General features: G+C 42.6%; 1 protein-coding gene across 1 annotated transcript in view; it reads right to left on the bottom strand.

The window, feature by feature from the left end:
- Window positions 1-24,138, bottom strand: part of ncana (neurocan a) — a 72,939-nt gene that overhangs the window by 27,428 nt on the left and 21,373 nt on the right. The window contains exons 3-13 of the mRNA XM_014192009.3: window positions 23,026-23,244; window positions 22,608-22,790; window positions 21,337-21,511; window positions 20,920-21,047; window positions 20,369-20,683; window positions 19,649-19,798; window positions 19,460-19,543; window positions 19,127-19,338; window positions 18,811-18,982; window positions 17,482-18,312; window positions 4,674-4,790 (exon numbers count right to left, since the gene is read on the bottom strand). Of these exons, the coding sequence (XP_014047484.2) occupies window positions 4,674-4,790; window positions 17,482-18,312; window positions 18,811-18,982; window positions 19,127-19,338; window positions 19,460-19,543; window positions 19,649-19,798; window positions 20,369-20,683; window positions 20,920-21,047; window positions 21,337-21,511; window positions 22,608-22,790; window positions 23,026-23,244 (2,586 nt within the window). The remainder of the gene's footprint in view (window positions 1-4,673; window positions 4,791-17,481; window positions 18,313-18,810; window positions 18,983-19,126; window positions 19,339-19,459; window positions 19,544-19,648; window positions 19,799-20,368; window positions 20,684-20,919; window positions 21,048-21,336; window positions 21,512-22,607; window positions 22,791-23,025; window positions 23,245-24,138) is intronic.

The following is a 24,138-nucleotide window of genomic DNA, read 5'->3' on the forward strand; positions in this document are numbered from 1 at the left end:
GTAGAGCATGTTACTGTAAATTCCAAATAACTTTAGTTCAACAGTGCTTTCTTTACAGTAGTGTACTGTTAAAACGCATTTTATTTGGAATTTACAGTAACATACTGTACTTTTTTACAGTAACTTACAGGTAACCAACTGGCTGCTGGTCAGTTACCATATTAATAAGTTCCAGTTTTTACAGTGTATGAATTACCTGCACTTCTAGAGGCCTTAAAAAAGGCTTCCAAACTTGCACCCCTATTACATTTAATTGTAGAGCCACTACTATAACATATCAGTTAAATTGGTACTGCACATCCACTCACGGGTACAACAAATGTAGCCTCTTACAAGCACACTTCAAAATATGTTAATGAGCCAGAAACAACAATACCATGCGCCAACTGGTGGTCAAAGGGTTTTTGGTGCTCCAGAAATATGGTAGGGTACTGTATTCTGTAGGGTGGAATTACAGTACACAGTTTTTTATGGAAACTCACTGGCAGCCATTTTTTGGGTGAAAAAAAAGGTACATTATGTTACCGTAAATTCCAAACAAACTTTGGTTTAATAGTGCATTACTGTAAAGAAAGCACTTCTTTACAATAATTTAACAAGTTATGTTTTTTACACTGTACCATTTAAAATACAGTACTTCTAATAAGGTATTGTTAAACCAACGTTTCATTGGAATTTAGAGTACAATTTACCAGTTACACCTAAAATCACCCAGAGTCCATTGCAATTTACTGTAAATAATTAATATGGTACATTGCTGTTAGATTTGTCTACTAATGTAAAACCCCCCAAAAAACACTTTGCGCCAGTAATATGGGTCAATTTGGGCTAGAAACAAGCTGTTTTCCCTTTAGTAATGTTGCAAACATATCAAATATGCTCTCAGTTTATTCAATATGGCACCCAGAAGCTGCAGTAAAGTGAAGCCTAATCATTGCAAAATAAAATACTGGGGTGATTTTACTCCTCTTCTTTTTTTTTTTTACTAAATTAGTATTTGAATCTACAGTAGGCATAAGTTATTTTTGTAAAGAAATACAGTATGTTAGGGTCATTTTTACAGAAGACTTCCAATTACAGTTAATAGCAGTTTTTCAGAATTTTACCCACAATTCAGTGTAATCTACAGCATTAATTCTGTAAAATAAAGTTACGGGATTTTACTGTGCATTCTAGTGTTTTACTGTTGAAATTGCCGAAAAGTCTTACAGTGCAAGTCTGACTCATAACACCATCTTCTTTTCTCAATTATGAATAACTGATCCAAACACACTGTCTATTACTGTATAATGGCTCAACTCAGAACATTAATTTCAATTCATCCTTCAATTCAAGGTTGAAAGGCACCAAATTGTGCTTTCAAAGTCACTTCAAGATATCGTATGTTCTGAGAGTTGATAAGGGCTTGAAAACGAAGTAAAAAAAAAGCCCTCGGGAAGAATGTTGCAGAAAGGTTGTCAGACAAATCAAATCCAGACAGTCAAGACCTTCTGATGGGACCTTTGAACCATTAACCCCCAGTTCTGCATGTCTGGACAAACATAGCACATGGGCTTTGAATTCCACTGACAGGTTCTAGGCTACATAAAATAGAAATTAAATGTAAAGAACTGTCACTACACTCTTAGAAAAAAGGGTTCCCAAAGGGTTCTTCAGTTGTACCCATAGGAGAACCCTTTTGGTTCCAGGTAAAACCATTTTTGATTCCAGATAGAACCCTCTGAGGAAAGGGTTCTACTGTACATGGAAGCCAAAACAGTTCTACTTGGAACCAATAGGGTTCTACTTAGAGCCAAAAAGGGTTCTTCAAAAGGGTTCTCCTATGGGGACAGCCGAAGAACCCTTTTAGGTTCTAGATAGTACACTCTTTGAAAAAAAGATATCACCAGAAAGTTGTTTTGCAGTACATACTTCCATGACTGTTCTAGGGGTGCATCTCAATAGTCTAAAATGGCTTCTGCTCTTCGTCACTTGTCCTTCATCAGAACTTCAATTCCATAGGCATCACTGTCTTTTGTCTCTGGTGATCACTTCACCCCAGCATGAGCTTGAACATCTCTTCCCCCCTGTAACCTTTCTCTCACCTCCAAGTCAACATTTGCCAACATACTGTACAGTATCAACCCACATGCATACACACACCTTGTCTCAAAACACACAACGCTTTTGTTCCATATGAATGTTTAATCCTGGCATGCGTAATGCAGAGGAGTTAGGGCTCCTGACCACTGGTGGAAAAAGTCGCCCCATTTGTCATACTTGAGTAAAAGTAAAGATACCTTAATAGAAAATGACTCAAGTAAAAGTGAAAGTCAGCCAGTAAAATTCTACTTGAGTAAAAGTCTAAAAGTATTTGGTTTTAAATATACTCTAGTATCAAAAGTTAATGTACAAGTATAAATGATTTCAAATTCCTTATATTAAGCAAACCAGACCGCATCATTTTTACATTCTTATTTATTTACAGATAGCCAGTAGCACGTTCCAACACTTAGACATAATTTACAAACAAAGCATGTGTTTAGTGAGTGTCAGATCAGAGGCAGAAGGGATGACCAGGGATGTGTGAATTGAAGACCATTTTCCTGTCCTGCTAAGCATTCAAAATGTAACGAGTGCTTTTGGGTGTCAGGGAAAATGTATGGAGTAAAATGTACATCACTGTCTTTAGGAATGTAGTGAAGTAAAAGTAAAAGTTGTAAAAATATAAATAGTAAAGCAAAGCATAAAAAACTACTTAAGTAGTAATTTAAAGTATTTTTACTTAAGTACTTTACACCACTGCTCCTGAGAGAGATAATACCGCAAATACTGATGCACACGCACACACACAGCCCTGCCTTGGCATCATGCTCTAAGCCCATTCTCTGTCTCACAGCTTTAGAAGCCAGCAGTACCCAGTTAGGCAAATATACTATATATACACAAAAGTATGTGGACACACCTTCAAATTAGTGGATTAGGCTATTTCAGTGTATAAAATTGAGCACACAGCGATGCAATCTCCATATACAAAAATTGGCAGTAGAATGGCATTACTGAAGAGCTCAGTAACTTTCAACGTGGCCCTGTCAAAGGATGCCACCTTTCCAACAAGTCAGGTCGTCAAATTTCTGCCCTGGTAGAGCTGCCCTGTAAGTGCTGTTATTGTGAAGTGAAAACGTCTAAGAGCAACAAACGCATTCTCTGGAGTTGTGAATCACGCTTCACCATCTGCCAGTCTGACGGACGAATTTGGGTTTGGCGGATGCCAAGAGAACGCTACCTGACCGAAAGCATAGTGCCAAATGTAAAGTTTGGTGGAGGAGGAATAATGGTCTGGGGCTGTTTCATGGTTCGGGCTAGGCCCCTTAGTTCCAGTGAAGGGAAATCGTAACGTTACAGCATACAATGACATTCTAGAGAATTCTGTGCTTCCAACTTTGTGGCAACAGTTTGGGGAAGTCCCTTTCCTGGTTCAGCATGACAATGCCACTGTGCACAAACGAGGTCCATACAGATATGGTTTGTCAAGATTGGTGTGGAAGAACTTGACTGGCCTGCACACAGCCCTGACCTCAACTCCATCGAAAAACTTTGGGGTGAATTGGAACACCGACTGCAAGCCAGGCCTAACTGCCCAACCTCACTAATGCTGTTGTGGCTGAATGGAAGCAAGTCCCTGCAGCAATGTTCCAACATCTTGTGGAAAGTCTTCCCAGAAGAGTGGAGGCTGTTATAGCAGCAAAGGGGGGGACCAACTCCATATTAATGTCCAAGATTCTGGAATGAGATGTTCGACGAGCAGGTGTCCACATACTTTTGGTCATGTGGTGTACCTCACCACAGCAGACAGGTAAATACAATGACTGTCTGGCGCTGTCTCATCTCACGGGTATTTACATTGACATTTTAGTCATTTAGCAGAAGATCTTATCCAGAGCAATTAGGGTTAAGTGGCTTGCTCAAGGGCACATCGAGAGAGCCTTGTCAGCTCGGGGATTCGAACCAGCATCCTTTCAGTTACTGGCCCAATGCTCTAACCACTAGGCAACCTGCCGCCCTGTTGCTATAAGATGGGAGATGATCCTGCAGGGTTTGTGAGTCTGGGTCAGGGCTGAGGTAGAGATATTAGTCAATCTTATGGGAGAAAGTCACTGAGATTCATAGTCACACAGACACTGTGGAGTGTAAAGTAATAAAGGGAAGGAAGTCGTATGACAACTGACTTTCTAGCATGACTCCTATAGCCAACACGTTCCTACCTAAAGTAGTTCATGTCCTGACAGTATTCTGACAGTTGCTGTAAGCTAAAGTCACCACACTGATAAACAACAGGAGTTGGTTTAGTTGGTGTTTCTGATCTAACCTTTCATTGTGTGTGTGTAACAAAGCCTTCCAAGTGAGAGCCAGCAGGCACAGAGAGGAGATTGACCTTGACAACCACAACAATACTTCTGACCCCTAGCCTCTAACCTCTAACCCCCAAACCCCTGTCTAAAGGGTGATGGAGAACTTGACCTTAGACCTACCACTAATATATTTTAAGGCTCAGTTACACACAAATACATGAGTGCGAGTGTGTGTGTGTGTGTGTGTGTGTGTGTGTGTGTGTGTGTGTGTGTGTGTGTGTGTGTGTGTGTGTGTGTGTGTGTGTGTGTGTGTGTGTGTGTGTGTGTGTATTGTAAACTCACCGATCTCACAGTTCTCCCCTGTGAAGCCTTGTGGGCAGTAGCAGCTGTAGCCCTTGCCCTGAGGTAGACACTGCCCTGCATGCAGACATGGGTTGGTCACACAGGGCTCCCCCACACCTGAGAGAGAGGAAGAGGGGTGGGGGGGGATTAGATGATGGAGAATTAAAATATTTTTCATTCATTCATTTTTAGATGCATGCAAGACTTGTCACTCTCGGACAGTCCTCACTCCTCAGAAAGGACATACCTAAATGGATGCAGATTCACAACTACAGAGGACAGAAGTCTACTGACATCATCAGACTTCATTCACTTTGGCGTACTGTCACGGTTTAAACACAGCTTCTTGACTCTATGGGGGGGACAACGCATTTGGTGAAAACGACTCAATATGAAATAGTAGCTGTCATCCGAGTCCACTTGGAGATAGTAAAGCACAGGAGAACTTAGCATATATATCTCCTGGATATCTTCCTGAAAGAGAGGAAGGGCAGTGCAGCTGAAATGACCATGGCAGCTTTCCTATTCTAATTTCAGTGATAAGCAAGACACCTGGTTTAGCTATCTAAGCACAACCAGACGAGGTACAGCAATTTCCTAAGGCAGTATGGTTGCGGGTCAAACAGTGTGCATTTAGATCTATGTTTTTACCATGCTGTTGTCAGATATAAGGTATTGAGATATCCTTAGACTGGAGGGCAGCACTCTTTTTCACAATAACCATCCTCAAGAGCACATACATGCATCTAGTAGCAACTAAACGTTGCCAAGAGCACATACACTTCTGATCCACCCCTTTCTCTCTTTCTCACTCCATATAGATTTGTTTCTCTTTCTGTAATCTGTACAATATATCGGCCCATAGCCTTCACAGTCCCCCCCCCCCCCCCCCCCCCCACACACACACACACCACACACACACACACACCTCTACGTAAAATGACTGAGCCATGCAGTTCATGCAGCTCTCTCCCTCGCTCTCTGCCAAATCCATTGACCTCTGCTATGCTGGACAGGCAGGGAAGTGCAACCTAACCACAGTGCTCTGCCGAGTCTGCTGTTACTGGGTTAAAACTCCACTGGCACCAGGAAGGACAGTCACACAGTGCATTGTGGATAGAGTAGTGATGGGAGTTGAGGGTGGTAGTGAACAGTCATGATCTGTATACACAACCATTCTGGAGTAATGCTGGTAGTGTGGGCATTACCATAACTATAACCAATGCTTCTACATAAAGATCTATTTTCCTGTTTCTTCTGAAAGACACTATGCCTAGACCCAAACTTCAATCACCCATCACCTTTCTCCTTGTCTCTGTTGTCATGGTTACCATATGGAATGTGATCCTTGGCAAAGAAATGGTATGGTACCAGATGTGGTATGAAGAATAGAGAACGGAACAGACCACCTACTGATCTCTCAGGCCCCCCTATAATTCATCCAATCATTGTTCACAGGATAATTAATAATTTCCATATCAACGGTCGCCATGACGCCTGGTTGTCCCCTAAGCAGCTCGTTAAGGAAGCTTGAGGTCTTTTGAAGGTACCGACTCACCCGCTAAGAATGTTCTGTTCCCGCCCTCTGACACCTAGGAGTGTGTGGATCTATGCGTGTATGTGTGTGTGTTCTTCCTTACATTGTGTGTGTGTGTGCGTGTGTGTGTATAATCAAAGTGGTTTGAATTTGCATTATTTTTATGCTAATTTCCATCTTGTCTCATTATGTCTGACGCTAAATAGCTCATCACTTTTAAACTGCTGATATGAATTATGATACAACATAATCATGATATATTGGAACGAACGGTAGAGGTTGTAGACAGCACAATGTTGTGGGTGTGTGTGTGCGCACATGCGACGTGCACATGCATGTGTGTGTGTGTGTGTATAAGAGACAGTGTGTCTACATGATTGTGTGGGGGTGTGTGTGTGTGTGTGTGTGTGTGTGTGTGTGTGTGGTGTGTGTGTGTGTGTGTGTGTGTGTGTGTGTGTGTTTACCCATCACACAGAGGGTAAAAATCAATACCTAGGCTAGAGCTGGAACAATAAACCGAAAATTATTGACACCGACTACACCGACCACTTATCGTGGGCATTTTTCTGAAATCGTTCATTATGATAAGTAGCCTTTACTAGAGAAATGTGAAGTTTGAATGAAAATAAGTTTGCTAATATAGGTGATTGTTAAATGGGACAATTAATAGCTACAGCATCCTTGTCCATATCGCCCAGGCTATGTTAGCCTGCAGCCTGATTCCATCTTCTACATAGCAGACGTCTCTTAAAGACATCCTCACAATAATCATCATGCTGGCTATTCGTTAAGGCCAACAATACGAGACAGATAAACGAAACATCCAACAGGAGTAAAATAAAACACCACCGCAGTTTGCCATAGGAACTGAGTAAAGTAAATCCATGATATGAATGTGTATTTGGTCCATGAACATAGCCACTGTCCAGCTGTCGTTCTGCCTCTGGTTGGGTTAAAAGTAGAAGACACATTTCAGTTGAATCCATTCAGTTGTACAACAAACTAGGTATCCTCTTTTCCCTTTCCCTGTGCTACTGTACGCTTTGGATTATAGATGTATTTTCGCATTTCATAGCGATTGACCCACTGCGTTTATCCTTCTAAGGTCAATTTCGTGCTGAGGTCAGGTGCTAAGGCTAGCGATGTGTTGCTGCTACCGTGCCACTAGTATATTGTTCTAACAGTCAAGGTCAAGACTAGCCATCACAAACATCACTGTTTGGAGCCTTTATAATAGCCAGAGCACCAAGAAAATACTTTAGTGTGTGTGTGTGTGTGTGTGTGTGTGTGTGTGTGTGTGTGTGTGTGTGTGTGTGTGTGTGAGTAATGTGTGTGTGTGTGTGTGTGTGTGTGTGTGTGTGTGTGTGTGTGTGTGTGTGTGTGTGTGTGTGTGATTGTGTGATTTGTGTGTGTGTGTGTGTGTGTGTGTGTGTGTGTGATTGTGTGATTTGTGTGTGTGTGATTGTGTGATTTGTGTGTGTGTGTGTGTGTGTGATTTGTGTGTGTGTGTGTGTGTGTGTGTGTGATTTGTGTGTGTGTGTGTGTGTGTGTGATTTGTGTGTGTGTGTGTGTGTGTGTGTGTTGTGTGTGTGTGTGTGTGTGTGTGTGTGTGTGTGTGTGTGTGTGTGTGTGTGTGTGTGTGTGTGTGTGCGTGTGCGTGTGTGCGTGTGCGTATAACACAGATTAGCCTACGGTGGCAGGTTGTTCATTAAAGTGAGTGGAGCAGAGAAATCAACAGGGCAGAGAATGAGCTGACAGGCTATGCCTTCACCTTGCGCCTGACACCAAGACATATGCACCAAAACACCAATAGACAAACAGACCAACCGACTCAGAGAAGCAGCTTGTTTTGGCCTACAGCTCTTTATGCAACTCTTGCTTATTCCTAGCCACAGTGAGAGAAGGGAGAGGGATAGAGAAATGAAGAGCAAAGGAAAGAGAGCTGTGAAAGCCTGAGAGAGAGTAGGAGAAAAAGAGAGAGCTAGAAAGAGAGGTGAAAGGTTGAGTGAGCGAGAGGGGAATAGGTTGAGAGAGACAAGGAGAGAAAGAGAGAATGTGTGAAGGTGTGAGAAAGAGATAGAGGATGTGATAGAGTTTGGGATAGAGTTTGGGATAGAGAGAGAGAAGGGCCCTTGAGGCTTGTATATAAAACATGAGCGGCCTCTCCTGCAGCCCCTTATTGATTACACAGCCTGATGAGGTCCACTCTGATCCAGTCAGCAAAAACAAACATTATCCACCTCTCTACTCAGACAGAACACACAGAGAGAGAGAGACAGAGAGAGAGAGTGAGAGACCCAGTATCCCATGAGCTCCTCAATAGATTTTTTCTGCTTGTGTAATGGGGCTGCTAATGTACTGTATGGGATGGAAATAAGGAGTTAATACAGGTCAGTAAAGTGGCCCAATGCTTTCCTAGCCTCCTGAGGCTATCAACTCAATGAACAATACCACATAACATTCTCTGAAGTCCCTGTCAATACTATGCACTGTTATAACCCATAGTCTTTGGTTACATTTACTCATCACATCTCAGCCTCTGAGGAATACACAGCATATCTACCAATGATGTTTATAAACCCTAGATCGCGTATGCTATGTAATGGCCATTGAGAGGCTTTGAAGCCGCCAGTCGGCCATATTGGCACTCCCCAGTAGGAGCAGTCCTCTATAGGAATCAATGGAATTATACAGTATTTAAATGTAATGTTTCAAGGACAAAATTACATGTATTTAAGTATTTGTGTTGTTGTAGTGGGGACAGTAACATTAGTAATCTCAAAAAATGCTATGTTCATTTTTTTCTTTCTGTTTAGCTCACATTATATAATTTAACAGTATGCATTAAGGTGTCTATAATATAATAAATGTCGTATAAATTTTTTTAGACATGAATAAATGCATATGCTATAGCTTCCAAAATATATTTTTTTACAACGGTGGGTGAGTGCCAAGATGGAGACACGGTGGCTTCAACACAACACCCACTATCAGTCATCCAGTGTATATACAGTACCAGTCAAGAGTTTGGACACACCTATTCATTCAAAGGTTTTCTTTATTTTTACTATTTTCTACATTGTAGAATAATAGTGAAGACATCAAAACTATGAAATAACACATATGGAATCATGTAGTAAGCAAAAAAGTGTCAAACAAATCAAAATAGATTTATATTTTAGATTCTTCAAAGTAGACTCCCTTTGTCTTGATGACAGCTTTGCACACTCTTTGCATTCTCTCAACCAGCTTCACCTGGAATGCTTTTCCAACAGTCTTGGGAGTTCCCACATATGCTGAGCACTTGTTGACTGCTTTTCCTTCACTCTGCGGTCCAACTCATCCCAACCCATCTCAATTGGGTTGAGGTCGAGTGATTGTGGAGGCCAAGTCATCTGATGCAGCACTACCTCACTCTCCTTCTTGGTCAATTAGCCCTTACACAGCCTGGAGGTGTGTTTTGGGTCATTGTCTGTTGAAAAACAAATTGTAGTCCCACTAAGTGCAAACCAGATGGGATGGTCTATCGCTGCAGAATGCTGTGGTAGCCATGCTGGTTAAGTGTGCCTTGAATTCTAAATAAATCACCAACAGTGTCACCAGCAAAGCACCCCAACACCATCACACTTCCTCCTCCATGCTTCACGGTGGGAACCACACATGCGGAGATCATCCATTCACCTACTCTGAGTCTCACAAAGACACGGCAGTTGGAACCAAAAATCTCAAATTTGGACTCATCAGGCCAAAGAACACAGTTCTACCAGTCTAATGTTCATTGCTCGTGTTTCTTGGTCAAAGCAAGTTTCTTATTCTTATTGGTGTCCTTTAGTAGTGCTTTCTTTGTAGCAATTCAACCATGAATGCCTGATTCATGCAGTCTCCTTTGAACAGTTGATGTTGAGATGTGTCTGTTACTTGAACTCTGAAGTATTTATTTGAGCTGCAATCTGAGATGCAGTTAACTCTAATGAATTTATCCTCTGCAGCAGAGGTAACTCTGGGTCTTCCTTTCCTGTGGCGGTCTTCATGAGAATCAGTTTCATCATAGTGGTTGATGGTTTTTGCGAATGCACTTGAAGAAACGTTCAAAGTTCTTGACATTTTCCAGATTGACTGACCATGTCTTAAAGCAACTGTCACTTATCTTTGCTTACTTGAGGTGTTCTTTCCATAACATGGACTTAGTCTTTTACCAAATAGGTCTATATTCTGTATACCATCCCTACATTGTCACAACACAACTGATTGGCTCAAATGCATTAACCTGTTGGGTCTAGGGGGCAGCATTTGCACGTCTGGATAAAAAAAATGTACCCGATTTAATCTGGTTACTAATCCTACCCAGTAACTAGAATATGCATATACTTATTATATATGGATAGAAAACACTCTAAAGTTTCCAAAACTGTTTGAATGGTGTCTGTGAGTATAACAGAACTCATTTGGCAGGCAAAACCCTGAGACATTTTCTGACAGGAAGTGGATACCTGATGTGTTGTATTGACTTTAAACCTATGCCATTGAAAAACACAGGGGTTTAGGAATATTTTGGCACTTCCTATTGCTTCCACTAGATGTCACCAGCCTTTACAAAGTGTTTTGAGTCTTCTGGAGGGAGATCTGACCGAACAAGAGCCATGGAACGGTGATGTCCCATTAGACACCTGGCGCGCTAGTTCATGTTGGGTACCCTCGTTCCAATACGTTATAAAAGAGTATGCATTCGTCCACCTTGAATATTATTCATGTTCTGGTTAAAAAAGGCCCTAATGATTTATGCTATACAACGTTTGACATGTTTGAACGAACGGAAATATATTTTTTCCCCTCGTTCATGACGAGAAGTCCGGCTGGCTTACATCATGTGCTAACGAGACGGAGATTTTTGGACATAAATGATGAGCTTTTTTGAACAAAACTACATTCGTTATGGACCTGTGATACCTGGAAGTGACATCTGATGAAGAGAATCAAAGGTAATGGATTATTTACATAGTATTTTCGATTTTAGATCTCCCCAACATGACGTCTAGTCTGTATCGCAACGCGTATTTTTCTGGGCGCAGTGCTCAGATTATTGCAAAGTGTGATTTCCCAGTAAGGTTATTTTTAAATCTGGCAAGTTGATTGCGTTCAAGAGATGTAAATCTATAATTCTTTAAATGACAATATAATATTTTACCAATGTTTTCTAATTTTAATTATTTAATTTCTGACGCTGACTTGACTGCCGGTTATTGGAGGGAAACGATTTCCTCAACATCAATGCCATAGTAAAACGCTGTTTTTGGATATAAATATGAACTTGATAGAACTAAAAATGCATGCATTGTCTAACATAATGTCCTAGGAGTGTCATCTGATGGAGATTGTAAAAGGTTAGTGCATCATTTTAGCTGGTTTTATGGTTTTGGTGACCCTGTCTTTGACTTGACAAAACATTACACACAACTCTTGTAAATGTACTGTCCTAACATACTCTAAATTTATGCTTTCGCCGTAAAACCTTTTTGAAATCGTAAAACGTGGTTAGATTAAGGAGATGTTTATCTTTCAAATGGTGTAACATAGTTGTATTTTTGAAAAATTTGAATTTTGACATTTATTTGGATTCAAATTTGCCGCTCTTGAAATGCACCTGCTGTTGATGGAGTGCACCACGGGTGGCACGCTAGCGTCCCACCTAGCCCCAAGAGGTTAAGAAAGAAATTCCACAAATTAACTTTTAACACCTGTTAATTGAATTGCATTCCAGGTGACTACCCCATGAAGCTAGTTGAGAGAATGACAAGAGCGTGCAAAGCTGTCATCAAGGCAAAGGGTGGCTACTTTGAAGAATCTCAAATATAAAATATATTTTCATTTGTTTAACACTTTTTTGGTTACTACATGATTCCATATGTGCTATTTCATAGTTGTGTTGTCTTCACTATTATTCTACAATGTAGAAAATAGTACAAATAAAGAAAAACCCTTGAATGAGTAGGTGTGTCCAAACTTTTGACTGGTACTGTATAAATCATTGATTTCTAGCACTGTTGACAACATGAACCGTTGCAAAGAGAGCAAAATAAATCACCCCAGAAATGTGTAGTGCAGGAATGCCTAAGGGAGAGGTTATATCCAGCTACAAGCCTCATTCATTATCAGGTGAGAAATGGCTCTGGAGAGAGAGACACTAAAGCAGGTGCTAGATTTACAAAACACAAACCTGCCTGTGAACTTAATCAGGGCTGTATCTATGGAGGCATGACTACCTTCCTAGTCCCTAGTTGGAGTACATATAGGATGGGTCTGGTACGAGGTGTATTGTAGGTGGAAACGCAACACGGTATTATCTCTGAATTGAAAAACAGATTGAATAACAGCAGCGAAGAAACAGCCGTGAGGATTGTACAGAGATCACCCTGACTGAGGCCATGATGGACAGAAATGGGAAAATATGTTGGTGTTTTGTTCAGCTTTGTGTGGAATTTTGTTGATAAAAAATGTCAAATAATAATAGTGATAATTATATGAGTAATAATAATATGCTATTTAGCAGACGCTTTTATCCAAAGCGACTTACTGTTGTGCATGCATATGTCACGATGTGGCCCTTTGTGGGTGTATATCGTGGCCCCCCCCCCCCCCCCCTCTCTCACTCTCCCCACCACAAGTTTTATGACTTTACGACAGGTCATAAATACCTGGTAGAAACTGCCATGCGGTATTGAGGGAGAGAGTCTACCACAGGGCTGCCCAACCCTCTTCATGGATATCTACCGTCTTGTGGGTTTTCAGTTAAACCCTAATTTAACACGCCTAATTCCACAAATTTTCTGCTCAACAAGACCTTAACTAGCTGAATCAGATATGCTAAATTAGGGTTGGACTGAAAACCTACAGGACAGTAGATCTCCAGGAAGAGGGTTGGGCAGCCCTGGCATACCAGAACAAAGGCCTTCTCTTAGTTCAAAACTCCTATTCCACAAAATGGGAGAATGAAACAATATTTCTACTTTGAGAATGTGGGAATGGTCCGTGGACACTTAAGGGACAGTCATGACGAGTTTCATTTGGTGATCTCATGAAGGACAGGAAACACACATAACTGTATATTTTATAGTGTACATTTCCCAGCTGTCAGGTTTACATCTAAATATTGTGAAATGGATGTGATTAAACATGAAACTATTTGTGAAAAGATGTAATGTGATGTTAACCTTCTAAATCAGAGTATGGATTTTCATATAAAGATGAACTAGTCAGTCAGTGGCCACACCCCGTGAGCCCAGAAATCACATTAGGCATCATAGAACCGCCCCTTCTTCCACGAGTATAAAACACCATCCTAAAAAATATACATTAAGTCAGAATGCCAGGACGGAGTTCCCACGTTGGAATGGTTACAATTCTATAGGCCATCGGAGACCATACAGCTGTAGTTTTGGCGAAACGGCTGGAAATGGTTAAACTCTGAGACTATCGATCACTACAGAATAAGAGGAAACCTTAGACCTATAATTACTGGTCTGCAACTAGAAATTACGTAAGTCTAGAACGAGAATACCGACAGCCGCCGAAGCATCTATTCTTTGAGAACATTTCCGAATGGTACTCTGAAGTATCCTTATAACCACCGACAACCATGAAAGACATTGTGACTTCTGGGAAAGTTAACCAGAGATTGATGAACTCTACAGGATGATTGAGGATTCCAACAGAGAAGACAACAACGACATACGAGCAGACATATATACATTGCAATTATTCTCGAATGAGCGGCCGTTCATGTGCGAAGGATTAGCATTTCAATGAACATAATTATCCACTGTGTAGTGAATCCATTTTGTCTTTCCCGCTCTCTCAGTCCCCACCCCTTTCCTTTGTCTACCAAGCCGTCATATCGGCTTAGCCCACTAGGGACTTTTCTATCATTGTTAGTAACCAATATCTACTGTTATGTATTTCTGTGATTAGTTAGTTAGCCTGTTAGGGCTAGGGGGCAGTATTTGCACGGCTGGATAAAAAATGTACCCGATTTAATCTGGTTACTAATCCTACCCAGTAACTAGAATATGCATATACTTATTATATATGGATAGAAAACACCCTAACGTTTCTAAAACTGTTTGAATGGTGTCTGTGAGTATAACAGAACTCATTTGGCAGGCAAAACCCTGAGACAGATTCTGACAGGAAGTGGATATCTGATGTGTTGTATTACCTTTAAACCTATGCCATTGAAAAACACAGGGGCTGAGGAATATTTTGGCACTTCCTATTGCTTCCACTAGATGTCACCAGCCTTTACAAAGTGTTTTGAGTCTTCTGGAGGGAGATCTGACCGAACAAGAGCCATGGAACGATGATGGCCCATTAGACACCTGGCGCGCGAGTTCATGTTGGGTACCCTCGTTCCAATACGTTATAAAAGAGAATGCATTCGTCCACCTTGAATATTATTCATGTTCTGGTTAACCTGTTAGGGCTAGGGGGCAGCATTGACACGGCTGGATAAAAAACATACCCGATTTAATCTGGTTACCACTCCTACTCAGTAACTAGAATATGCATATACTTATTACATATGGATAGAAAACACCCTAAATTTTCTAAAACTGTTTGAATGGTGTCTGTGAGTATAACAGAACTCAAATGGCAGGTCAAAACCTGAGAGATTCCTTTACAGGAAGTGGCCTGTCTGACCATTTCTGGAACTTCTTTGCCATCTCTATCATTTACTAAGGATCTCTGCTCTAACGTGACACTTCCCACGTCGTCCATAGGCTCTCATAGCCCGGGAAAAAAGAGAATGTCGTCATTCCAGCCCCAGGCTGAAACACATTATCGCCTTTCTCAAGTGGCCCATCAAGAGACACTAGCTTATGCGCGTGACCCCGACCGCCCCCGCCTTTGGGATTTTTTCCTCTGTTTGCCGAAAAGGAGATTCCCTGTCGGAATTTTATCGCTTTTCTACGAGAAAAATGACGTAAAAATTGATTTTAAACAGCGGTTGACATGCTTCGACGTACGGCAATTGAATACTTTGAATTTTATTGTCAGGAATTGCGCCAAGCGCGCGACACTTCTTTACTATTTCGGATAGTGTCTGGAACGCACGAACAAAACGCCGCTATTCGGATATAACGATGGATTATTTTGGACCAAACCAACATTTGTTATTGAAGTAGACGTCCTGGGTGTGCATTCTGACGAAGACAACAAAAGGTAATGACATTTTTATAATAGTAAATATGATTATGGTGAGTGCTAAACTTGCCGGGTGTCTAAATAGCGAGCCCGTGATGCCTGGGTTATGTACTTAGAATATTGCAAAATGTGCTTTCACCAAAAAGCTATTTTAAAATCGGACATATCGAGTGCATAGAGGAGGTCTGTATCTATAATTCTTAAAATAATTGTTATGCTTTTTGTGAACGTTTATCGTGAGTAATTTAGTAAAATGTTAGCGAATTCCCCGTAAGTTTGCGGGGGGTATGCTAGTTCTGAACGTCACATGCTAATGTAAAAAGCTGGTTTTTGATATAAATATGAACTTGATTGAACAAAACATGCATGTATTGTATAACATAATGTCCTAGGGTTGTCATCTGATGAAGATCATCAAAGGTGAGTGCTGCATTTAGCTGTCTTCTGGGTTTTGGTGACATTATATGCTGGCTTGAAAAATGGGTGTCTGATTATTTCTGGCTTGGTACTCTGCTGACATAATCTAATGTTTTGCTTTCGTTGTAAAGCCTTTTTGAAATCGGACAGTGTGGTTAGATTAACGAGAGTCTTATCTTTAAATGGCTGTAAAATAGTCATATGTTTGAGAAATTGAAGTAATATGATTTTGAAGATTTTGAAAATCGCGCCACAGGATGGCAGTGGCTGTTACGTAGGTGGGACGAATTCGTCCCGCCGGTCCCATAGAGGTTAAAAAAGGCCCTAATGATTTATGCTATACAACGTTGGCCATGTTTGAACGAACGTAAATATATTTTTTCCCCTCGTTCATGAAGCGAAGTCCGGCGGGCTTAGATCATGTGCTAACAAGACGGAGATTTTTGGACATAAATGATGAGCTTTTTTGAACAAAACTACATTCGTTATGGACCTGTGATACCTGGAAGTGACATCTGATGAAGAGAATCAAAGGTAATGGATTATTTACATAGTATTTTCGATTTTAGATCTCCCCAACATGGCGGCTAGTCTGTATCGCAACGCGTATTTTTGTGGGCGCAGTGCTCAGATTATTGCAAAGTGTGATTTCCCAGTAAGGTTATTTTTAAATCTGGCAAGTTGATTGCGTTCAAGAGATGTAAATCTATAATTCTTTAAATGACAATATAATATTTTACCAATGTTTTCTAATTTTAATTATTTAATTTGTGGTGCTGACTTGAATGCCGGTTATTGGAGGGAAACGATTTCCTGAACATCAACGCCACAGTAAAACGCTGTTTTTGGATATAAATATGAACTTGATAGAACTAAAAATGCATGCATTGTCTAACACAATGTCCTAGGAGTGTCATCTGTTGGAGATTGTAAAAGGTTAGTGCATAATTTTAGCTGATTTTATGGTTTTGGTGACGCCTGTCTTTGAATTGGCACAACATTACACACAACTCTTGTAAATGTACTGTCCTAACATACTCAAATTTATGCTTTCGCCGTAAAACCTTTTTGAAATCGTAAAACGTGGTTAGATTAAGGAGATGTTTATCTTTCAAAAGGTGTAAAATAGTTGTATGTTTGAAAAATTTGAATTTTGACATTTATTTGGATTCAAATTTGCCGCTCTTGAAATGCACCTGCTGTTGATGGAGTGCACCACGGGTGGGACGCTTGCGTCCCACCTAGCCCATAGAGGTTAGTAAATAAATAATTAAGCCAATTTGTATATTGCTGATTCATTATGGAAACTAGGGTTGGTGCAGATATCCAAGGGTTTGCGATGTTCAGTAATGAGAACTGATGAGGTAACAAATAATTAATAGAAGAGTAATTGATCAGATATGAAAATATCTGTAGAGTTATATTCAGAAAACATTTTCTGTGGTGCCCCGACTTCCTAGTTAATTAATGTTTACATGATTTGTTTAATCACGTAATAATTAAACCTAGAGAACTGATTTGATATAAATAAGTCTTCACATTTAATGATAGTCCAGACACGACACATTGATTTGTTGTATGGGTGGCCCCAACAAGAATCAAATCCACAACCATTGGTGTTGTAAGTGCCATGGTCTACAGACAGACAGAACTTACCAGCTGAGCCCAGAGTTCTGTTCCTTCGGTTGAATCCCGCACTCCTGCCACCCTCCTCGTCCAGGTTGCTAGGCAACCCGGAGCCCAGTGTGTGAGACCAGGCTGTATCTTCTTCCACTGGGGGTCCGGAGGGCAGCGCCAAGGGCCCACTTTCTGGACCCTCACCTCCCTGCTCTCCAGATCTCTCCACTGAGACCGAGGAGAGGGACGATGAGGCCTCACTGGAGCTTCCTTGGATGACTGAGGCTGATGGTGGAGGGGCTAGAACTCCAGTACCTGGTCTGGATCGAGGGGAAGAGTCTCTGCTGTCTGACCCAGCTGTGGAGCTGCTGACTGGGGGTTGAGTTGTGCTGCAATGGGCCCCTGACTGCTCCTTCCTTGTGGTTCTCTCGTTGGATGGAGGGACTCTGATTATGGGTTTGCTGGTTCCAACGGGGAGACGGGTGAACTGGATCTCCCCTCTCGCGTCTTCGGAGGCCTCCTCAGCACTCCCCTCCTCTTTCACTATCCCTCTCTCTCTCCCAACACTGGCCAGGCCATCTGCTCTAGTCGGAATAGTGATAGCATCTCCCTTTCTCCTATAATCCGGCTGGGGCGAGATCTCAACTTCTGATGGGGCCACACGTACCAACGTCCCCCCTTTGGGCCGAGTGGTGTCTGGGACAGCCTCCCATCCTCCAGGGGTGGAGGAGGAGACAGAGGACTGGCTCTCTGAGGCTGGGGTAGAGGTGAGCAGGGCTGGGGAGGACGAGGGCTCACCAGTGGGTGGTATATCATCTAGTTCCCCCAGCCCTAAGCTATCCCACCACCCACGACACCATGAGAGTAAACCTGCAGGGGGAAGAAAGAGAGGAAGTTAGAGGAGGCAGTGGGAGAGATAGAAAGGAGAAAGGAATGAGAAGAGGGAAGAGGCAGGAGCTGTAAGAAGAACAAGAGAGAGATCCTGCCAGAGCATAGCGGAAAGCATATTGTGTATTCACTGTTCTCCCTGAGATACAAAACCAATACCTCTAAGCCTTTGTCTTCTATTGTGCTGCTATTTATTTTATAGTTTTACCATCATTACAAGAAAAGGCTTAAATAATGCAGACAATAATGCCTAAGGTTCCCTTCTCTGTTAAACATGTATGCCTTTGGGTTGAATGGGGCCAGAGAACATACCTGTATTAATGAAGCCTAGACTACTGAAAAGGGCAGAAAGACAGTTTCTGACCCAGACTAACATGCAAGCACACACTCACAAACACAGTCTCTCTTTCTCTCTTTTCTTTCTCTCTAGCTGTTTGTCTCAGTATCACAACCAAAATAAAGCAAAAAGTCTGCACTAACCTGGAGCAGGAGAGCCAGGAGAACCGGTGGGCACAGTCCTGCTCTCAGTCAGAGTCCCCTCCGTAGTTCCCTTTCTCTCCACCTCCGGACTGCCTGTTCCTGTGGTACCTTCTGTCACCCCTGCCAGGTAGTTCCACGGCTTCCACATGGACTTCACTATCTTGGCCATCACCTTTAGACAGAGACCACAATACAGCCAATACAATGAATTTACTGTAATACAATAAACAATACTTGAGCCACAAAGTGCCTGTATGCCAAAGTACCCTGATGATACAGTACATGTAATCAACCGATATTGTAAAAATGTAGCAACCTTTCTGTCAGTGGGGGCTGAGGTAGAGGGTGATAACTCCTCTTTCTGTGTGGTAGAACTTGGACCGTGGCTGGGGGTGGCTGGAGGTCTGAGGAAAACTCCAGAGTTAGGGTCCATGTCTCCCAGGTCTCCCCAGGCTAGAGAGCTCTCTCCTGGGCTCAGCTGCAGGGTGACATACCCCTCAGAGGACTCTGAGGACCAGGGGTCTGAAGCTGAGAAGATCAACACATTGAATTACAGTAACAATAATCATCCAAAACCAGGTGCTTTGGTCAAAAGTAATGCTCTATATGTGCAACAGAATATAATTTAGATGTGGTTAAAGTTTCTTACAAGAGCGGGCCTCTTCCTCCAGATCAACCAATCCTGACCAGTTCGAAGGTGTGAGGTCATCAGAAGGTGAAAGGTTACGGCTCCCTGTGAAGATGGGAGAGAAGGGAGGATTATTAATAAAACCTTCTTGCCATTCAACCATGTTGAAAACCCATTACTCTACATCTATCCATTCATCTCCACACCCACCTGTGGTCGGGGGGCTGCCGGTGGTCTCAGTAGCCAGGGAAAGGCTGTCTGTTCCTGGAGTGTCTGTGTCGCTGGAGCCGGTCAGGTAGCTCCAGGGCTTCCACAGAGACGCGTAGATCTTAGAGATGGGGCCTGGCTTCTTTACATTCCCTGATGAAACCATAAGGAATTGAGGAGCATGCATGTGCAGGAGATGTTACAACCCAATGAATGAACAATGACCGAGGGTTCATGGTCAGTATGTGCAATAAATTCCTGTCTAATGAATCATCTCTCTCCTCCTCTCTCTTAAGCTCTCTTCCACTGCCTAGAAGTCTATCCAGCAGTTCCAGTATAACAAAGGTTAAGACAAGAGGATTCTAATATCCCATAACTCTTTGCATAAATTAGGAATAATTCTAACAAAGGGACCAGCTATGCTATAGTAGTTTGCAACAGCGGTGGTCTCATGAATCAAATTATTTTCCAAAGATTCCTCATGGAATTATTAGGTTGCCTTAACCAGTGTTGCTATAGTTACGTCCTTGGCAACGCATGTCATGGTGGGCAACAGCATCGTCATGCTTACTTCACAAACCATCAATTTCAATGACATGGCGATTCAGTAGAGATGGTTAAGTCATACAGTAGCTACACCTCTAACAATAATTTAATCACTGAATGGGGGAAAGGTCTTGGATGTTTGATCTCTTGGACTCCAGATCTGGACTTCATTCTCACCTCTGTAGCAATAGGCATCATAGAGCGGCGTGGGCTCCGGAGCATTGGCACATCCGCTGCTGGTTGTGGTTTCATTGGTGTTGGGTACGACGGTCCAGACCCCTGGCTGGTCCCCTCCACAGCCCTGCCTGGGCTGGGTGATAGGGTAGCGGACACTGCCATCAGAGAGCCAGCCTGGAGCACAGCTGTCCAGCCCAGCCTTCCAGGCCAGGTAGAGCTGCCCCACCGTGGCCAACTGTCCCCCCAGGGAGATGCAGCGTTCTGAGGCAGAGGACAGAGTCAGACGCCCTGGGACCCATGAGTGGAATACCTCACCTGGATAGAGAGAGGTGAGGGGGGAGGGAGAGAGAGAGAAGGAGAGAGAAAGAGAGGGATCGAGAGAGAGGAGGTTCTGACTCAGATATCTTTATTGTCCTTTCACAAGCCTACAAATTCACAAGGAAATTTTATTAAAGTGACTCAGGAGTGGAAGTGAGATGTTTCTGTGTGTGTGTGCCTGTGGACATGTGTATGCGTGCGTACAACCATGCGTGCGTGTGTGTCTGTCTCACCGTCCAATTCCCTGGCGAAACAGTAGACATCAAACAGCTCATTAGGGTCTCTCTTCCCATAATTCCTCACACCAGCCGAGTACTCCCGTTGTCCATAGCAACCACGCTCTGGTGACTGGATAGGATAGCTGTGGAGATAATATTAATAGGATCAGAGTCAGAAAACTAGGCTCTGTGTTTGCACCAGATGTTCAAAATATCAAACTATGGCTGTCCTCTAAACAGTATATCTGTTTGTATTGTTGTATTGTAAGGGAGTGTTTGGATGTGACAGGGGTGACTGGGCCAGCTCTGAGAGGGGGGGGGTGTGTGTGTGTGTGTGTGTGTGTGTGTGTGTGTGTGTGTGTGTGTGTGTGTGTGTGTGTGTGTGTGTGTGTGTGTGTGTGTGTGGTGTGTGTGTGTGGTGTGTGCCCTCACCGGACAGTCTGGTCGGAGAGCCATCCGGCAGCACAGTTGGCATAGCCATTGTAGAACACTGCCCACAGCTGGGTCGGCGTGGCGATGAGGGCGGAGTTCTCCTGACAGGCCCACTGGGCGTCATCGAATGAGAGGGCATAACGGTCGCTAGGAGACCGGTAGTGGAACACCACACCTGAGAGGAGAGACACGGAGGTGAGGTGACTGACAGACACATTCTCTCTCTCTCTCTCTCTCTCTTGTACATTCCTCTTTCTTGATCAACACCGCAAGGACACACACATACAGCACACATATTCACAACAAAAAAAAACAAGCACTCAATTTGAGCAGCGTACGACACAGCCACACACAGGTTTGGGTTGTGATGCCAAGTGTGTATTTGTCTCAGACAAACAGATGGGAGCTTGTACAACCAATTAGATCATTAGGATGTTCATTCACTGATGAAGGTCACCCAATGAAATGTTACTCTCCGTGTGGCATTGTAAGACACTAAATGATTATGCTAATATTAACATGGGAATGTAGAAGATGTTTTTTCTAACTTTTGTTCCCTCCTCTGCATCTGCAGTAGAATATCGGATGTCCGTGATATAGCCCTACTTTGATAGATTATACAGATGCACTGGTTGGCAACCAAATAGGTTCACTGTCCCCATTCTGAACAGATCAATTGGAAAACCTCTGTTCTTTTAGCTGCATTTCATGGAAGAGCAGTCACAGGGTACTTGCCATTGGTATTCAATCCATGCACTTAATATTAATTACAGTGTTACGGACTATTAGTCTGTTAATATGAATCCATAATGAAAACACAAACAGAAGCAGAGAAAAGTAAGACTGGAGAAAGTAATTGTGATATTGATATGATGAATCAATGCAATTAGTGTTGAATAAGATAAAGGAGGCTTTGTCCCAACACTCAATGGGAAGGACCAATGGTCATTAAGTAAAAGGTCACATTTTCACACTGAGGTTTCTAAGACGCCATTAATGATCATTTGAAGGGACAAAGAGCTTGGTTATCCACCGTATGGATTTGTCTAGCTTTCAGAAATATAATAAGTAAGCTTTTTCACTATTGATGAACTCTACTCCACAACTGTAAAAATGAGAAGTGATTCACAAAACACACTAATTAAATAATTCAAAGATGATACTTCTTGTAATTGTTGCAAACAAAGATATACTGTATTAAATCGGAGAGAAAAAAAGGTCTCAACTTCAATTACAACAGCATACAGTCAGTTACAGTATAAACTCCTCACCCATGACCACAAGGGGCAATACGTCTCGCTCGTAGTTGTCTCCCATGACAATCTGGCAGTGGTAGGTGCCTGTGTCGTTGCTACGGAGGCCTGAGATCTCCATGGTAGCATTTAGGTTGTTGGCAGCGTATCCAAGCAACCTGACCCGCCCAGCGAAAGCCTTATTCACCTTCACCACGTCACCTTTGGCAAAGAGTTACAAAATATTCTTTTGTCTATGAAAGTGTATACTCTACATAATTTGGTCATAATGAATGGCCTGTTTATTTCATAGTGTATTACACAAATCCAAATGTGGCATGTTTAAGTGTTGATTGAAATTAACATCCTGCTGGTTGAAACAGTCTACGACCATGTTGGTTGAAACACTATCATTGATTCATTAGCTTTAATTTAAGACTATTGTTACTTTCTTTACCTTTGGCTGAGAGTACCATCTGCTCCAGGGGACCCCCCTTTCCTCCACGTGGTACCCAGGTTTGGGTCCACTGGATATGGGGAGGCTGGCTGGAGGGGCTGGGCTCACTGGGCTCGTGGGTGAAGACACAGGGGAGGTGAGCGAACCCGGCCAGTGGCTCTTGTACGGTAGGGTGGATGACTCTATGCATGTTCACTATGGAGGCTGCCTCGCTCACGCCTATGGAGAGGAAGAAGAAGAAGAGAGACAGGGTCATGAGGGAAAAAGGGATGAAGAGATCAAATGTACTCCTATGCGTTCACTCAATATGGCGGCCGATCTACCCATCATTGACTTGAATGGTAATTCTATTTCTATGTAAGATCCTGAAGTAAGCTAAGACAGACAGGAGTAAAGGTTAGTGTGACAGCGACATGTTCCATCAGTTTGGTCTATTAGAGCCAAGCCAATTATCTATTGAGAGAGCAGAAGAGGAATGAGAGGAGCTGACATTCCAGGGAGCCATCTGATACTGAACCAGACCTCTGGGATTCATTACCAGCGTAACACTCAGAACGTTCCGGAACCCAACTCGGTGAAACTCCATTCCAGCAGAGGTGACACAACAGCGCTGTGTAGAGTCTCACACACATACACACACTTGCAGATGCACACGGCACGCACGCACACACACAGGCACACACACACTTGACACTTGGCTGGGTAGACGGATAATTAATTCCAATTTCAGTATGCTTATTTCATCACATTCATATCTGCATTCATACACCTGCTTTCCCTCTCTCTTTCTCTGTCCCCAGATCCCTCTGTTTCTTTTCCCCCTCTTTCATTCTCTCCCCTCTCTACCACTAACCTCTCTGTCCCCCTTTCCTCTCTTTTTCTCTCCCTCACTCCCTCTCCCCTCCCCTCTCTATGATTTGATTGGCTGTAAAAGTGTCGGGACGGTGTTTTCCGCACAAAGGACAGGGTTCATCAGTCTGCAGGTGGGCATCAGTAGTTCTCTCACTCCAGATGCCGTGAGATACAGCCTCAGGGTAACCATGGAAATGGGAATACCGGTAAAGGCCAACTACAAGGCTAACCCAGTAGATATCTCCGATCTCCATTTAGATT

This window comes from Salmo salar, chromosome 03, assembly GCF_965601325.2.
Source record: "Salmo salar chromosome 03, fSalSal1, whole genome shotgun sequence".
Taxonomy (NCBI): domain Eukaryota; kingdom Metazoa; phylum Chordata; class Actinopteri; order Salmoniformes; family Salmonidae; genus Salmo; species Salmo salar.